This window comes from Amaranthus tricolor, chromosome 17 (assembly GCF_026212465.1).
Source record: "Amaranthus tricolor cultivar Red isolate AtriRed21 chromosome 17, ASM2621246v1, whole genome shotgun sequence".
Classification (NCBI taxonomy): Eukaryota; Viridiplantae; Streptophyta; class Magnoliopsida; order Caryophyllales; family Amaranthaceae; genus Amaranthus; species Amaranthus tricolor.
The window spans coordinates 13,383,146-13,399,232 of record NC_080063.1 but is presented as its reverse complement, the minus strand read 5'-3'; the positions used below and the strand labels follow the sequence as shown (position 1 = coordinate 13,399,232).

The window sequence follows — 16,087 nt, the reverse complement described above, 5'->3', positions numbered from 1 at the left end:
GAGCTCCTTGATGCTCTTATGACTCATCTGAATCCTTTACTGTCTCCATCCTTGTAAATTCGGTACTGACATTGAGATGTGGCAGAAATGTTAGTATCAAATCTTTTAGATCTTTTATGCATCAGTACAAGGAATATCATCTTGAACTAGTCATCAAATTCGCTATAAAATTGTTCTATAAACTTTTGAGGAAAAAATACACCTCACCTACGAAAATTTTGTGCTTTCGTCTTACCTTGTGCATTGCACTTGGACTCTAGGACCCTTTGGCACCTCGGTGCGCCTCACTCCTTTGAAAAATTTAAGCATGAGGTTCAGTATTGCAGGGTTGACGGCTAATGGGTACACACTTTTTTGTGGCGAGGGTAATTTACTGGTATTCAAATTTTGTTGCTGTGGAATTATGTCTGTATTTTGAGTGGCTTCCTGGTTTTCTAATGTAGTGTATGTTTGGAGACTTGACTATCTGTTTTTTTTTTTGTTTGGACCTATGGCTTCTCTCCTTTATTTTTAAAAAGTTTCCTGTAATTGGTTTTTAGTATAGGAGAAAAATTTAATAGGTCTGCAAAAACCTCTGGTTGTACTTGTATCATAAGAGTATTCGACAAATCATAGATGTTATTAGTTGGTTCTTACTTATATATTTCATATTTACCTGTTCATTTTTCAGGAGGCTAATGAAGCTGGCGCCTTACGCATGGCAAAGACTAAACTCGAAAAGCAGCTTGAAGATCTCACACTAAGGTTGCACTTGGAGAAGAGATTACGGGTATCAACTTATACTGTCTCTCTTCACTTAAGACAATGGATGCAGTCTGTTTTAGCATCAACTTAACATGAAAATCAGTGTAATTTGTTAACTTTTTTTTGCCATCTGCTCTGGCATAAGGTTTGCAGAAAGTCTCCCCTTCACTCTATATTCATGTTTGTGTAGTTAGGCACATATGTAAAGTAATTTGTTGGGAGAAAACTTTTTTTGTGTTTAATACCTCTTTACCAGAAATTTTCTAAATTGCAGGTCTCAGTTGAAGAGGCAAAAGTAGCTGAAATAACGAAACAACAGAGGATTATAGAAGCTCTCAATTTTGAGTTAGAAGAAGCCAAGTTGCAGACTATTAAACAGGGCACTAAAAATACACAGCATCAAAGTGAATTAGAATTGTCCATGAAAGAAAAATATGAGCTCCAAAAGCAACTTGAGAACATGGAAGATTTCAAGAAGGAAAATGCAATCTTGAGGGTCAGTATCATTTTTGCTTATGTCTTAAGAGTGAGGACTGATAAAGGATTGGTTTGATTAAACAATGACAACATTATATTTTTTGAAGTACACCTGGGATCAGCTTCTAGAACATGCTTTGCTTTTTCTAGGTGTAGTGTCTAGACCTTGATTTCATTGCTTATCCAAGCAGATTCCCCCCTCCCCCCTTCCCCTAAAAACCTAAGCTTGTTCCTTGGTGCGTAATTTTAGCAGGGACACAGAGTCACCGACTTAGTCTGTAGGGGTTTTTCCCTTTCTGCTAAGAAGACATTATCTTTCTGGGAAAAGGTGTACAACGGGTATTTAAAACTTCACAATTTTAGTGATCTTTAAAGGATCCCTGATAACTGTCTTTATGACTGGGCACAGTGCCATGCTCCTTTTATTATATTTAGGCCAGAGAATGCTAAGCAGAAAGACTTGGCGATGTTGCATGGCAGGATACTTTTTTCTATTTGCAACTCTTATAGCTCCTCAAAATTTTTCCCCCTAACCCCCAAAACAATTCCTAACTGTACTTTGAAAATTGTTTCTAAAAACTGTATGGAATTATTAAAGCATTTCTCAATTTAAGACAGCCAACATCCCACAACGACACCAACAAAAACTCAGACGTGTGTTACCTGTTGTAGATTGTCGTATCGATTTTTGTCACTCACTCTTAGGAACTTTTTTGCTTACATTTTCTTTGCTGTCCATTTTTTCCTTTTGTGTGTGTTGGCGGTTGGGCAATGTCTTTTGAACGCTAAATAATGGTAGAAAAAGACTATGAGCAGACATGATTTCACTTTTGCTAGATATGTAGACATTGTGCTGGGTTCTTTGCCATTTCCTCTTAGGAAGATCAGGACAGTACAAGTTCATGTAGTATTTGTGCACGCTTGTGATTGATGAGCAAATGTGTAATCTTTCAAAATTTCTGAAATAAAGTTAATTTACTAATTAATTATTAAATGTTAGAAAATCTGATTGTAAAAATACTTTATTTAATAAAAACCACCCACTACATCCTTTTTAACTTCCCTCAACCATTTTCTATCTTTACTCCAAAGATCCTTCTTAACTCCTCTTAACCATTCCCAACTTCTCATTTTATTTTCTTATAATAAATTGGAACTGTTGTCTTTTATTTGCACCATTTTCATTCTCCACTCTATTCTTCTTCCCTTCTTTGTTTTCATTTTGGTTCTCATGAACATGTTTCTTTTAAGAACCATTATTTCTTGTAAATGATCGGTTATAAGAGCATGTGTGATAATTTAGGCGATGTAATTTTCAATGTCCATCTAATTAGTGTTACCCTGTTAGTATTACATGCCAAGTAGTAAAGTGTATGAGTGTAAATTATGATTTTAGTCATATAATATAATGTATGCACTTATTTAAGTAATAATATATTCAATATTTTTATTTTACTAGTGATTATGATTCATACTAGTTTATTTAATGAAATAAAATGTGGTTGAAATTGAGAGAGAAATGATTATGATATTAATTACTATAGTGACCGTAATTATGATAATTTGGCAAATAAGAGTACAATTGAATATTTTGAGATATAAACTTGTGATTGAAATGACTAACATATGCTTAATTACATGATTAGATGTTCATAGAATGGATTGAAATCTCCCCCATTTTGTTACGTAACGTCTATTCTGTAACTTGTTTGAGAGTTGTTGCGGCGTTAAATCCCGTTATATATAACTGTACATGAGTTTTCACAATCAGAATGCTGCGTTGATCATTATGTAACGTGTATTGCTCGTTATATTACCTTTAAAACAATTTTTCACCGTAACATTATTTGTCTTAAAATTTTATTAATACCCTTTAACTTTAATTATTACTGATCACTTAACATATTCTTACTCATAATTTTAGCTGCTAAACAAAATGATTAATTAATAAGTTAATTAATTTTGAAAAAAAATATTAAGTTAATTATACACAAAAAGTCCTCATATATTGCAATTATAATAGCAATGGTCATATTATTGCATAAAATTATTGTTCAACAACAAAATGCTATTATGAGTTTAAAAGACCCCTTGTGTGATTTGTTTTTCAAATATTCACACCGTATCAGCTGCGATTCGCGTTATTACTCCATTATTACTCGAAAGGCTGATTAACCGGTGTTAGGTTTGGATGTGTTTTGATCCAAATAGGAAGGGTGTTCACATTAGGTTTACGTGTGACTACTCTGTTGACCTTGATAATTTGAGGTGACGACCTCTTTGTTAAAGTAGGTATAAAAATAAAGCCCCAACTTACTGGTGTTTATGTGTTTCGTGCATTACTCAATTATATTATTTTCTTAAATTATTTCAAATTTAATTATTTCATGGGATGGAGTTGGAATTACTCAATTTTATGATTTTTTAGAGGTTTTCTTTTGTTCGTGTATTCTTATTTTGCGGGTTAATGATTATTTGGGAACGTGGAGTTGGGTTCACCCAAGGATCATTTATAGTTGTAAAGTAGTTCTTAGAATAAACATTTTAGATTTAGTTGTGTCAAAGTTTCATAAGAATTGAATTTGGGTTTGAATTTTTCTAAGTTCTTTTATGGTATGTTTAGCCTTACATTTATTTCTTAGAAATAGAGGTGGCGGTAACTCTTCCATGATTAAGACTTAAATCATATAAAAGTGTTTCTAATATTGGACCTAATTATGGGGGCGTTACAAACTGTATGGTATTTAGAACTAAAGAAATCAAATTTTTATTTGGCTTCAACAAAGTTGGTTCGTGTGTTTAATGTTTTTATGGTAAAATTTCAGAATTCTTTGGAAGAGTTGGAGCATAAGAATGTTTCTCTGGAGGCTCAGTTGGCAAGTAGCTTGAAAGAGAATAATCATACTATGCAAAAGTTGCGTGGTGTCGAACAAAAGTTTGAACAGTTGCAGCAGAACATGCGAAGGTGAATGCATAACTATGCTTTTGTGTTGCCTTTTTTAACTTACAATTGAGATGTATTTATATAATAGCAGTTGCGATCTCTTCTTGATATATGTTTTTTCGAATGAGTATACATGCTGAGGATAATCAAATATCATTGCTTAAACGTTGATATAATAACATTAAATATCTTTAAATATGCGTAATAAAAGATTATTAAACATTGAAATAAATGAAATTATGCATTAAAATGAATTAAACAAGATCCCACTTGACTATATTTTTCTTTGCAATCTCATAGCTGTGGTAATAAGGGAAACCGTTGAGAGGAAAATGCATGAATTATCTTGACAAAGCGAATTTGTGTTTAATATATATTGCTTTAGAGAGTCTGGATGTTTGTTTCCATGTTCATGAGTTTTGTGTTGAGAGCATTTTGAAAAATGTTATATGATGTATTTACATTTGACAGCATTTTGGAAAATCTTAATTTTATTAAGAAAGCTTATTTTGCTCACTATTTTTTGCTTTGTTACTAAACTTGCCTTCAGAAGATAGATACTTCTCTTTGTATTTATGTCATTCCTCCTGTCATTTCCTCAATTTATTCAATTGAAGATTTACGTGACGTGGTTATATCATTGAATCGCCCACCAAAACTAATCTTACTCGTTGATACTATATACTTGTAATAGATTTTGATGAAGTTTCTATTTTGTAGTATGGAGGATAAACTGTCAAATTTGGAGAATGAAAATCTTGTATTACGGCAAAAGGCACTGAACATGTCACCAAAGAGAAACCGTCCTGGTTTTGTAAAACCCTTATCTGATGTAAGTATTTCGTTGTTATCCTCATGTGCTAATTGCATAGGCATTCATCTCCCTCTAATCCCTCCCTAGTCCGGGGCGACGTAGTGTTACGAGGGCCTTTGTTAGCTGGACTCGGAAACTCATATTCGTACGTGTCCGAGTGTACAACTCGACTAAATTACGGAAAAATTCAAATTTTTGTTTAAGCAAGTGCCCAAGTGCTGTACTGTATCCGAACGTCAAGGATCCGACATTGGGACTTGATATAAAATGAAGAGTCCGAGTAACAAAAACTAGTGTTGGCGTCTGGTCTAAAAAAGGCCTATGAGGTCCATGTTAATTACCTAAATTTATTTGGATGCTCTACTTCATCCAAGTATCTCTTTCTGTTCCTGTCTAATTTCTTTGCAACTAACTTTCAGGAAACTGTTGTGCCTTGATGTGTAAAATTAAATATAGTCAGACATAATGATAGAACCACTGTTTCAAATTTTCCAGCAATGGCTATCTAAGAAGCTTGCTTAACTATATTTGATAGTTATAACTTAAACAATTATTTTGTACAAATGTTTTCTTCTGACCACTTCACCTTTAAGTATGGTATTCTCTCTTATTGAATGGTTTTCCCATCGCCATTTCATCATACTGCGAACTTACATGGTGCTTATTATTTTATTATTTCCTCAGATTTACTCGAATGCACTGGGTCTTACATACCTTGATAAGAAGTCTATCTATGTAAGTTGTAGCTGATTAATTCAATTTGAAGCTATCTGATACAAATACCCTTTTTTGAGCTAAAGGATTGATTTATACAGGAGACACCCACGCCAACAAAACAAACCCCAGCTTCTCATGGACTATCAGATTCACGTTGGTCAAAGTTGACTGTTGAAAAGCATCAGGTTTGTCAGTAGTGAATCGTTTTTGTTTTTCATAAGTGGGATCATTATACAATCTTTGCAATACAGGTATAACTCTTCTGGCATTCTGTTGTTAGTGCTTGATGTTTTTTCTTATTCATGTAGGAAAATTACGAGTTCCTCTCCAAATGTATCAAGGATAATATGGGATTCCAAGATGATAAGCCTGTGGCTGCTTGTGTTATTTATAAATGTCTTCTTCACTGGCGTGCGTTTGAGTCAGAGAGGACAACCATCTTTGACCACATTATTGAGGGCATCAACAATGCCTTGAAGGTAAGATTATATAATTTATAATATTCTAAATCTTGTTCTGGAGTTCAGTTGATGTGCCTAATCATTCTTTCTCCCAATGCTTCCAGGTTGGAGATGAGAATGAGACATTACCGTATTGGTTATCAAATGCTTCAGCACTTTTATGCATCCTCCAGAGATGTTTAAGGTCAAATAGTTTCTTGAATGCAGCTTCAAATCGTGCTGCTGGATCTGCTGGTCTAAGTGGGAGGCTTGCTCAAGTAAGTGCATATTGCTTAACCTGCTATTCTTTTTTGGTTTTATGTTAATGTTTCTATCATCAAATGCTATTCCGAATTGGAACATGGGGATATAACCAAGGTTAAGGAAATCACAGGTATCTAGAGGAAATAATATTACTTCTCAAATTTGAGGTGAACATAATAGTCTCTAGAAAAAGAACACTAAAGACTTCAGTCTATAAGCCCATCCTTGCATGTGAGGATTTTTGGATAGTAGTTCCTTTGTTTGTAATCAAGGATTTGGTTTTGGCAGGTGATATGGAAATTGGATTTGTAGTTGCTCTCTTTTGCCCTTTATATTTCGACAGTAATTAATTTGTTTTTATTGTGCCTAGTGTTTGCATATTGTCAAATCATGTTTTCATCGTATATGTTCAGGTTGTTTGCTATCTGTTTTCTTTATGTGTTCATTGTGAATATAGGGCTTTGTTTGCCCTTCTCGTGAAAGAGCTGACCAAAAATTACGATCTTTTTAACTAGAAGACTAAGCATATTTTATTTAAGTCATTCAACTAACAATACATAATTATCATTTTTAACAACTCTTTGGTGCTCATTAGTTGTCTTTTATTAGGTTTATGGGAAATTCAACTCTAATGGATCAATACGACTATGAGTTTGAATGAATGTTGGGTAGAATAATAGGCGTAAAAAGATGTGTACGTTAAGTTGGATGATTAAACATACTCTAAAGGATATATTTCGAAATGAAAATGTAGAAAGGGTATTAAAGTCCTAGATATTAAAGACAACAAAAGAAAAAATTGTCAAAGTTTGTCAAGTTTATTTGTCATGTGCAAAAAAAACATAAATATGCATCAGCTAGAAAAGTGGAAGCTTGGATTTGTGAGGAACTTTGAGAAGGAAATGGTATAAAGAAAATGGAATTTTTAGGAGCATATGACAATAATTGTAGATAATATATGTGGATAATAATCGGAATTGATTTTCTTAGTGGCTTTGTTTACTATAGCAAACCATGTTGTCTTACATCTTGTTTATGTATAAGGAAGAACATAATCAAGTGGAAATTTGTTTGGTTTGTCTTAATGCATATTTTTTAATATAAAATTTTTATAATATTTAACTAGGTAACACCCTGCGATGCACGGCTTTCTAATAATTTTTTTGCAAATTTAATTTAATATGAAGTTTAAAAAATAAATTTGTACATTATCATTATATTGTATATCACTTTTTAATTTGAATGCATTATAAAATATTTTATTCATATTGCATAAAATTGTGAAAATGTACATCATTTGATATAGATAATTACAAATTATTTTAACTTTGACAAAATATTAAATATAAGGATTATTTTAAAAAAATTATAAAAAATAAGCAAATGGTTAATACCATAATAATACAATATGTTATTTTTATAAAAATAAGAGGAAATGACATAGGTTTGTAATAAAATATAAATATATATTAAGGTACATTTTAACAAATATCTAAATTATACTAATATAAATATGACTACGGTAAAATAGTTGAATTGTTCTCAACTAAACCTTCTATATATAGAGACAATGTAATGAGGTACATTATTGAAAGGTCAAGTTCAATTAGTAGTTGGGAAACGGTTATAAATAAATGTAGGACAAGGTTATAGGAATATTCATTATCCTATTTTGGTAAAAGTACTTATTAATTAACTACTTTGAAAAAGGTCAAAGTTATTTATAAAGACATGGATGTCCAATTTTTCATAAATTTAAAAAAAAAATGTTGCACATTAAAGCTTCAATTTCTTTATTACTTTTACCAAGCATGCATTTCATAATAATTTCAATTATAGATAATGTCTTCTACATTTTTCAAAAAGTTTGGTTTTTGAAATTCACACTTAAAGCTAACATTTAATTTAATCATAAGTGAATTGGTAGTTTAAAATTCTGTGACATTATCATAAGTAATTGGAAGGAAAATATTTAGTTAGAAACTGACACATCATCAACTCTTAATTTTGTTGATGTAAGCGTGTTTTGCTTTAGTATTATGTACAGATAGATAGATTGTGCACAATTAAACTTAATAAAGGTGAAAAGATTGCATTAGATAGTGTCAATACATGAAACACAAAAGTATTAGATAATAAATGGGGCCGAATAAAAGCATATTCTTTGTTACAGTCAATCTCTCGTTATGTAGCTGGTCCCATATGTTGAGATTAAAACTTTAGCATTCTTGTCTTTTTAATCCTCAAAAAAGGCAAGAGATGGCTTTCAGTTGAAGTTGCTTTATTGTACTTTCTTTTAACTGAATCATGTAAGCTAGTTATTTAATTGTTGATTGAATTGCAGTTTGAGTTTATGTATTTCTTATAAGTTAGATTTTTATATATTCAAATTGGGCCCAAGATATGTCTGAGTGAGGAATACTTCCTTGTATTGCAAGTTCCCGCCTTTACAATCTTGCACTACTTACAGCCCTTGCATTATTGACTGATTGTAATTAAATTCTGAGATATGAAGAAGTAATTCTGTGAAACTCAATAGAACTAGTTGCGGGGGCTTATTATCGTCGTGTTTTACTGCTAATGCTGAGTAGGCATGTCTTGGTTAGTGATGACTTTGATCTGATAGACGGGGAATTTCAAATGAGGCCATTTCTACATAAACGAGTGTTGATAGGATTGAATCGAAAATGCGTATTGTTATCTTCAATCGCTCATTTGTTTTGTTTCATGTAGCTGTCCCCATGTTTTGTAATCAAGGATTTGACATTGTTGTGAACCTGCAATTTTATTTGGAAGAGGGATTTGTTGGTGATAGGGCCCTGCTTGTAACTGGCGAAATCTATATTTTAAATGATTGGAGCTTATGCTAAGGTGCACTAACACATGAAGATGATAATTTAACAAACCGTTGCAGTCAACTTATTTAACGCACACCTTCATACTGTCTAATGTCATCTTTTTGTATCAAATTTGATCAAGGTTCCTTGTTCTCATATTGTTTGTCTCAACTTTTGTGTATTAATTGCCACTTTGTTGTTTGAGATAAGTGGATATGAGCTGAGGAATTGCTTTTGAAGACCGGAATAGTTCAGTAAGCTCACACGACCTATCATTATCATTTTTTGTATTAGGGTATAAAGACTCCCTTGAAGTTTATCGGCTTTGACGATGGTGTATCACATGTTGAAGCAAGATATCCAGCTATTCTGTTTAAGCAACAGTTAACTGCTTCCGTTGAAAAGATATTTGGGTTGATTCGTGATAATTTGAAGAAAGAAATATCTCCAATTTTAGCACATTGCATACAGGTATGTGTATCTGATATGTAAAGCTTGGAGCTGATTAGTTTTTAGGTTTTTCTTTCTCCAGTGTTAGTCAACTATTTCAAGACTCTTTGAACTGATAAGTTTAATGGACTGGATCAATTTTTTTGTAGGCTCCAAAAGCTACACGCGGTGGAAAGTCATCCAGGTCACCTGGTGGTGTGCCACAGCAGCTATTAATTAATCAATGGGATAGTATTGTAAAGTTCTTGGATTCTCTCATGAATCGTTTACGTGATAATCATGTATGTTGTTTACCGTCCTTGCTAATATATTTGGTGTAGTTTCTTGATCAGGTCTGCTATATAGTTCAGGTTCTTTGGTTGTCTAAATTGGAAATTTGCTATTTAAAAGAAATTTTTTTCCGTGTTTTGGTTCCTTTCACCTCATCCCCAAACAATAGAAATTAAACAGCTGTCACTCTAAAACACAAAAATAAAGGAAAAAAAGACACAGTAACATCTGAAAATCTTAAATGGATGAAGGTATGTTTTTGAGTTTTTACGGTAATCAGGAATATAATGTGTGTGCAACATTACTGTGTGATAGATGTATGCATTGCAGATTTTGATATGCTAAGCTGCTTAAATTTAAAGGTCTTAACCATATTTATCGAATTACTTGAATATTGTATTTAAAAAAATTGATGACATATGTTGCTTTTAGCTGTTGAAAAGCTTTTTTTCTTGAATTTTGTTTGAATGTCTTTATCTGTTTGATGAAAGTAATTATTATTTCATTTTAATAGGTACCGTCTTTTTTTATCCGCAAGCTCATCACCCAGGTTTTCTCGTTTATCAACATCTCTCTGTTTAATAGGTAAGTAATTCAATAGTTTTATCTTTGATTATGGTAGATTTAACTTCTGCTCTCCATGCTAAAAAAATAAATTTACAGCCTTCTGCTACGACGTGAATGCTGCACTTTTTCAAATGGTGAATATGTAAAATCTGGTTTAGCAGAACTTGAGAAATGGCTTGCAAGTGTGACAGAAGAGGTAAAGACCCAATTCTGGTTCTTTCATTTATGAACTTGTACAAGATAAAGGGACTTAGCTATATTGTAGCATCATTTTTGTCCAAATTGTAGTTTGCAGGGACTGCCTGGCATGAGCTGAACTATATCAGACAAGCTGTTGGTTTTCTGGTATGTTTATTTGTAGTATTAGTGTGTTGGGTTGTGATTGTTTCTATGAATATCATATGCGGTATTATTTCACTTGCGGGCCTTTGTAATTTTCAGGTAATTCATCAGAAGAGAAAGAAGTCTCTGGAAGAGATAAAGCAGGATTTATGCCCAGTATGATCCTTTTTTCTTCTGTAAATTTTTGTTCTTAATATCATGTTCTTTTTCTTATTTTGATTGTGCAGCTTTGCTTGCCATTTTCATAAGTGAGCTTTGACATAATATTCATCTTTTTTTTTGTCAGGCATTAACTGTAAGACAAATCTACAGAATAAGCACTATGTACTGGGATGATAAATATGGCACCCAAAGTGTCTCCAATGAGGTTAGTTGCGTTTATAATTCTTTCTATTTGCTAAAATGGGCCTTACCTTCATTTACCAATGATAGATGCTAATTGATGATGATGGTAAATCATATCTAGTTGTTGCTTTGTAGTTTGTACTTTTGCCATTCCTTCTGCTTTGAAAGTTGAGATCTTACAATAGTTTTGGGTTTCTATAATCATAATTAAGAACTAAATCAATTTGCAAAATTGTCTTTTGTTGTCAGGTGGTGGCTCAAATGAGGGAGATGTTGAATAAAGATAACCAAAATCTAGCGACCAACTCATTCTTGTTGGATGATGATCTCAGGTATGATGCAATTTACTTCACTCTTGACTTTATCAGAATCGAAGCATTGGGTACGTTATTTCCCTTTTAAATCTCGTGCTGTCTATATTATTGATTTATGTTCAGCCTCTTGACCAATTGGCCCCCTTCCCTCTCCCCCTGTTTTCTCCCCCAAGGAAATAAGGAAAGGTTTTCATTTGTTTTGGCTTGTACAATAATTTACAGCAGATTAGCTGTATTTTAACCCTGAAAATGTGCCAGCAATAAAAATTTAGCTGTATGAAGTCATGGTCAATGCCTGACAAATTATGTCTATTGCGTCATCGTCATGTTTTAACTTTCCAAAGGCATTTGTGCTTTAAGGGGTTAGAGTGGGGGGTTTGAATTTGAATTTGATTCCATATCAACTTCTCTTTTTCTAAAATTCTTTCATGTCCTGATTTGAATTTGCTTCCAAATCCTTTTTTTTTTATTTTTTAATTATGAATAACAGTCTACAACTGATAAAATTGCAAAACAAAGCAGATGAGATGACCTAGCATAACCTTGTTTTCTGTAGATGATAGTTTAACCTTCAAATGGAAAGACGGAGCATATTCATAGTCATAGCTTTCGTTGCTTTCTCCATTTAGCGTAACTTTCTTTGCTTGCTACATTTGTAGACCCATCAATGTAATACTTTAAAATATAAAGACAAGGCAATATAATATTATTTGCCATTAGATACCATTCTGGTATTCAGTTTTATCTGATATGAACCTAAGGGTTGTTCAGACACGATGCTAGACTTTAATTTAACTCCATCGCTGATTGCTGATATGAGCTGTCTATATCTTATCTCCTCTGCAGCATACCGTTTTCTACTGATGATATATCAAAAGCCATCCCTGTTATAGATCCCATGGATGTCAAACTCCCAGTATCCTTATCAAATGTTCCTGCTGCTAAATTCTTGCTCGAAGATAATGCAGTTGCGTTGCTATCTCCAGCTGCTTCATAGTCAACAGAGTACTTTCGGAATATAATCTAATCAAAGCAGATTTCTCACTTGTTTTTCGGACGAGTTTGTACATGAAATACATAGATTCAGGTTTAACCATCATAGACTAATGGTAAGTTATTGCGACGCCTCCCTTTCATGGTCTTTCAACGCAAAATTCTACGAGGGACGAGGAGAAAGGTTACCGTCGTTGATAAATGTGAATGTGGTTGGAACTACCATTACCGTGACGTTGTAATCAGTGCTGCATTTTGTTGAAGCTCATGGTTACCATTGTTTTTATTTTAATTCATGGATAGCCACTACATTTTCGATGTACCTATGCTCATACACCAGATTTAAGTAATTTACTTGTCTGATTTGTTTGTACATATGTAGGTATTGCAGTGATGATACCATTTAGCTGAACTAGGATTATGACCTTAATTTGTATTTACTTCTACTTCGAGATTCGAGGAATTGTGTATATCATTTGGTAAATCATGAAGCGTCACGCTCGTATACACAATAACACAACGAGAGTGATAACTTCATCACTAAATAATAATAAATTGAACAGATACATTTTTTCTTTTTTTTTTTTTACCTTTTATTTTACAAATGTTTATCATGCCTTTTCGTTAAAGACATGGATATTATTGACACGGTGTATTTAGGAAAAGGGTGTGATGTTTTTTCACGTATAAAGTTTTGGATCAATTTTTCCATTTCTTATTGGCAATGAGGAAGATAAGAAGTGATGTGTATCATTACCCTAATAAATATTGACAACGTTGTAACTGCAATTCTAAAATCACAACTAGATTTGGATTTTGTCTCGATTGAGAAGAAAAAGTAATACTTTTAGGTAATTGTTTATGTGTTTAATTTTTGCCTAGCCTATTCATTTCAATTTATTTTATTTTCTATTATAGTCTGTTCATTTTTATTTTAGAATGACTATTACTATTACTCTCAATATAATCATTCTTATTTTTAATAATTTTACCAGTTTAAGCATTTAAATTAATTTTCTTAATCTTCGTGCAATTTGTAAGCGAGGTAAAATGACCAGGAGACTGGGACCTAGAGAGCAATAAGTAAAACACCTATTAAGATTTTTTTTTTCCTCAGATTGTGCAAGCATGAGGAATATTTAATCTGCATGTTAACTGCTCCTTTTGTAGAAAATTTGAATGAATTAAGAAGAAAAATTATAAAAAAAAAATCAAAAAATAAGCAATGTTTTAAAATATTTCCCACAGTAAGTACATTTTTCGAAAGTTGGATTGGTTTGTTTGTTGTTACTAACAGCAAATAATAACTTTGATGTTTTTTTACTAGGTCTTTGTAGTAACTGCGAACAAAGGAGACCTGGTCAATCAAGGTCAGTCTTTGTTCGCTGTTACTAACAGCGAATAAAGAACCTGGCTTTTTTAAACCCAAACCTCAGGTCTAGGAAAAAAAGCGCTCACTTTGAAAAATATTTTAAAACATTACTTATTATTTGACTTTTTTTATAATATTTTGCTTATTAAGTTTAAATGTTCCCTTTTCTAAGTGATTGTTACTCTACTTGGTCAATCTGTTTTACTTTGCTAAAATTTCTTTTCTACCGCCTTACTTAAATTTTATCCAAACAATTTGTTTTTAATACATTCACACAATTTATTTAATCCTTCTTTGTTTTAATTTTTATGCAACATAAAAACATGATAATTTCATGAAAACATATGGAATACTAAAGAGGGAACAGTAGGATAATCATTCACTAGACGCCTAGACCAAACACGTTAGGTTTTGTATAATCAAGGGCCATAAAGTACTTCAAGCTTTGAATTTTCAACAGACATAAAAACATGTGGAGTAAGCTTTTGCTTTCTCATGAGTATTATAGAGAAGAGGGTTACTTTGGTAAGATTATTTTTTAGAAAGGAAATGAAATTAATGAGTTGTTTTCATTATCAAGTAATGATTAATAACTTTATTCACCTTTTACCTTTCTAAATTGTGGAATTAAAGTTTATTTGCTTCAAAGTTGGTAATTTCTTTTCTCATTATCATATCAAATAAATAATAACAACAAGGTCTATAATTACCAATTTTATTATTTAACTATAACCATTATGTTACATATATAATTTATGTAAAATAATAATTAGTTTTCTTAGACAAACAACTTTGATGATATGCTTTTGCCCATATTTTGACAAGGCTAAGCTCATCATGACTCAGGTCTCAAACAAATTTATCAAGCCTATCAGACTTATATTAGTACGTATAATTTTATAGATATTTTTTTGATCCGGACTAATGAAACAACCCTTACAGCTAAGAGAAAAAGGAAATTTTATGATCAACTACAATTTTTTAGGCTAACCCATGATCAACTATGATATTTTAGGCCTACATATTTCAATATTTTGAAATTTTAAGGCCCAAAAACTAGTAACTTAAATTAAAGTCAAATTATAATCTAATACCATTTGATATAGAAAATTTTGTGCAATAAGACATCTTGTACATATTCAAAACCTGTTATACCTGTTATACTTTTGACTATAAGAGATATTAGAAAGGCTTTTGTCCTAGAATATTACCATGGGGATCATAATTACATCCAATGAAAGTAAACCCATTTGTACAAATAACTTTTGCACATCCAACCCTCAAACTATGTTTCCAAATAATTTGGGTGTAATGCAAGCATTCCCTTCCTTGATCACAAGAATTAGTGTAGTAATTGTAGTATTTATTTTCACTAGCCCAAAATGCCACCGCGTCTTCCGGCCCCCATTGCCGGCCGGTGCTTCCCCAAAAAAGGTTCTCGCCGTAGTCGGAGCCCGAATGTATCATCTCACAATCACCCTGCCGTTGGTGTGCCCACCACCGGGCATAGCTAGCTAGTTGCTCGCTCCATTGGAGTAAGGGTAGGCCTAATTTGGCCCTAACTTTGTTATGTGATATTAAGTATTGGTTAATTATGTTGTTAGGAGTTTTGTTAAGAATTCTTCTATTATGTGAAGTCAAACATGGCTTTGGGAATGAAAGTAAAATGAATGTTCCTAAGAATAAAAATGCAATTATTGGTTTTTGGATCTTCATTGGAATTAGGATAATTGAGAGGAGAAGTTGATGAGTTTGTTATTTTTAATGTGGTTTTGATGCAAAGTGGAGGGTTTGTTTATATAGTGTGTTTTTATGGTTGAAAAAGTTTAAGTTTAAATAAAAAATAAATATATTTTACATTGCATATAATTGTGAATTAATTGCAACTTGTAAAGTTGTAAATGAAATAGTGTTGATGAAGGTGTTGTTCTCCCATGTTAGTGAGCCAAGAATAAGGGAAATACCATACTCTCTTTGTCCATGTTGGGATGATTTATTTCATACCGATGAATTAAAGATGGTGCTTAAATTTTATAAATTAAGATGATAATATAAATATCATCTCATAGGAGGAATACTCCAATGACTTTTAAAGTGTGCTTTTAATTTTTAATTTATCGATGTGGGATGAATCATTTTGACTGTCCTAGTCATTTTGCCTTATTTGCAAATAGTATGGAGATTACTGAGTTGAATA

The 16,087-nt window shown here is 32.3% G+C and overlaps 2 protein-coding genes across 2 annotated transcripts in view; one reads left to right on the top strand and one right to left on the bottom strand.

Annotated features, from left to right (window-relative positions):
* The window catches only part of LOC130804447 (myosin-15), a 50,399-nt gene extending 36,789 nt beyond the window's left edge, over nt 1–13,610 (top strand). Inside the window, exons 22-38 of the mRNA XM_057668879.1 lie at nt 671–769; nt 1,019–1,240; nt 4,047–4,186; nt 4,886–4,997; nt 5,664–5,714; nt 5,795–5,881; nt 6,005–6,175; nt 6,262–6,414; nt 9,532–9,708; nt 9,837–9,968; nt 10,472–10,542; nt 10,621–10,720; nt 10,813–10,869; nt 10,966–11,022; nt 11,153–11,233; nt 11,461–11,543; nt 12,372–13,610. Of these exons, the coding sequence (XP_057524862.1) occupies nt 671–769; nt 1,019–1,240; nt 4,047–4,186; nt 4,886–4,997; nt 5,664–5,714; nt 5,795–5,881; nt 6,005–6,175; nt 6,262–6,414; nt 9,532–9,708; nt 9,837–9,968; nt 10,472–10,542; nt 10,621–10,720; nt 10,813–10,869; nt 10,966–11,022; nt 11,153–11,233; nt 11,461–11,543; nt 12,372–12,522 (1,944 nt within the window). The 3' untranslated portion in view covers nt 12,523–13,610. The remainder of the gene's footprint in view (nt 1–670; nt 770–1,018; nt 1,241–4,046; nt 4,187–4,885; nt 4,998–5,663; nt 5,715–5,794; nt 5,882–6,004; nt 6,176–6,261; nt 6,415–9,531; nt 9,709–9,836; nt 9,969–10,471; nt 10,543–10,620; nt 10,721–10,812; nt 10,870–10,965; nt 11,023–11,152; nt 11,234–11,460; nt 11,544–12,371) is intronic.
* Nucleotides 13,611–14,579: 969 nt separating this feature from the next.
* On the bottom strand, nt 14,580–15,645 carry LOC130804178 (pathogenesis-related protein PRB1-3-like). The gene has a single exon (XM_057668533.1). The coding sequence runs from the start codon at nt 15,604–15,606 to the stop codon at nt 15,073–15,075; it is 534 nt and encodes a 177-aa protein (XP_057524516.1). The 5' UTR covers nt 15,607–15,645; the 3' UTR covers nt 14,580–15,072.
* Nucleotides 15,646–16,087: the final 442 nt, after the last annotated feature.

What these genes read in the sequence shown, in the direction of transcription:
- LOC130804178 (XM_057668533.1), bottom strand. Translation starts at nt 15,606, where the DNA reads ATGAAGATCCAAAAACCAATAATTGCATTTTTATTCTTAGGAACATTC.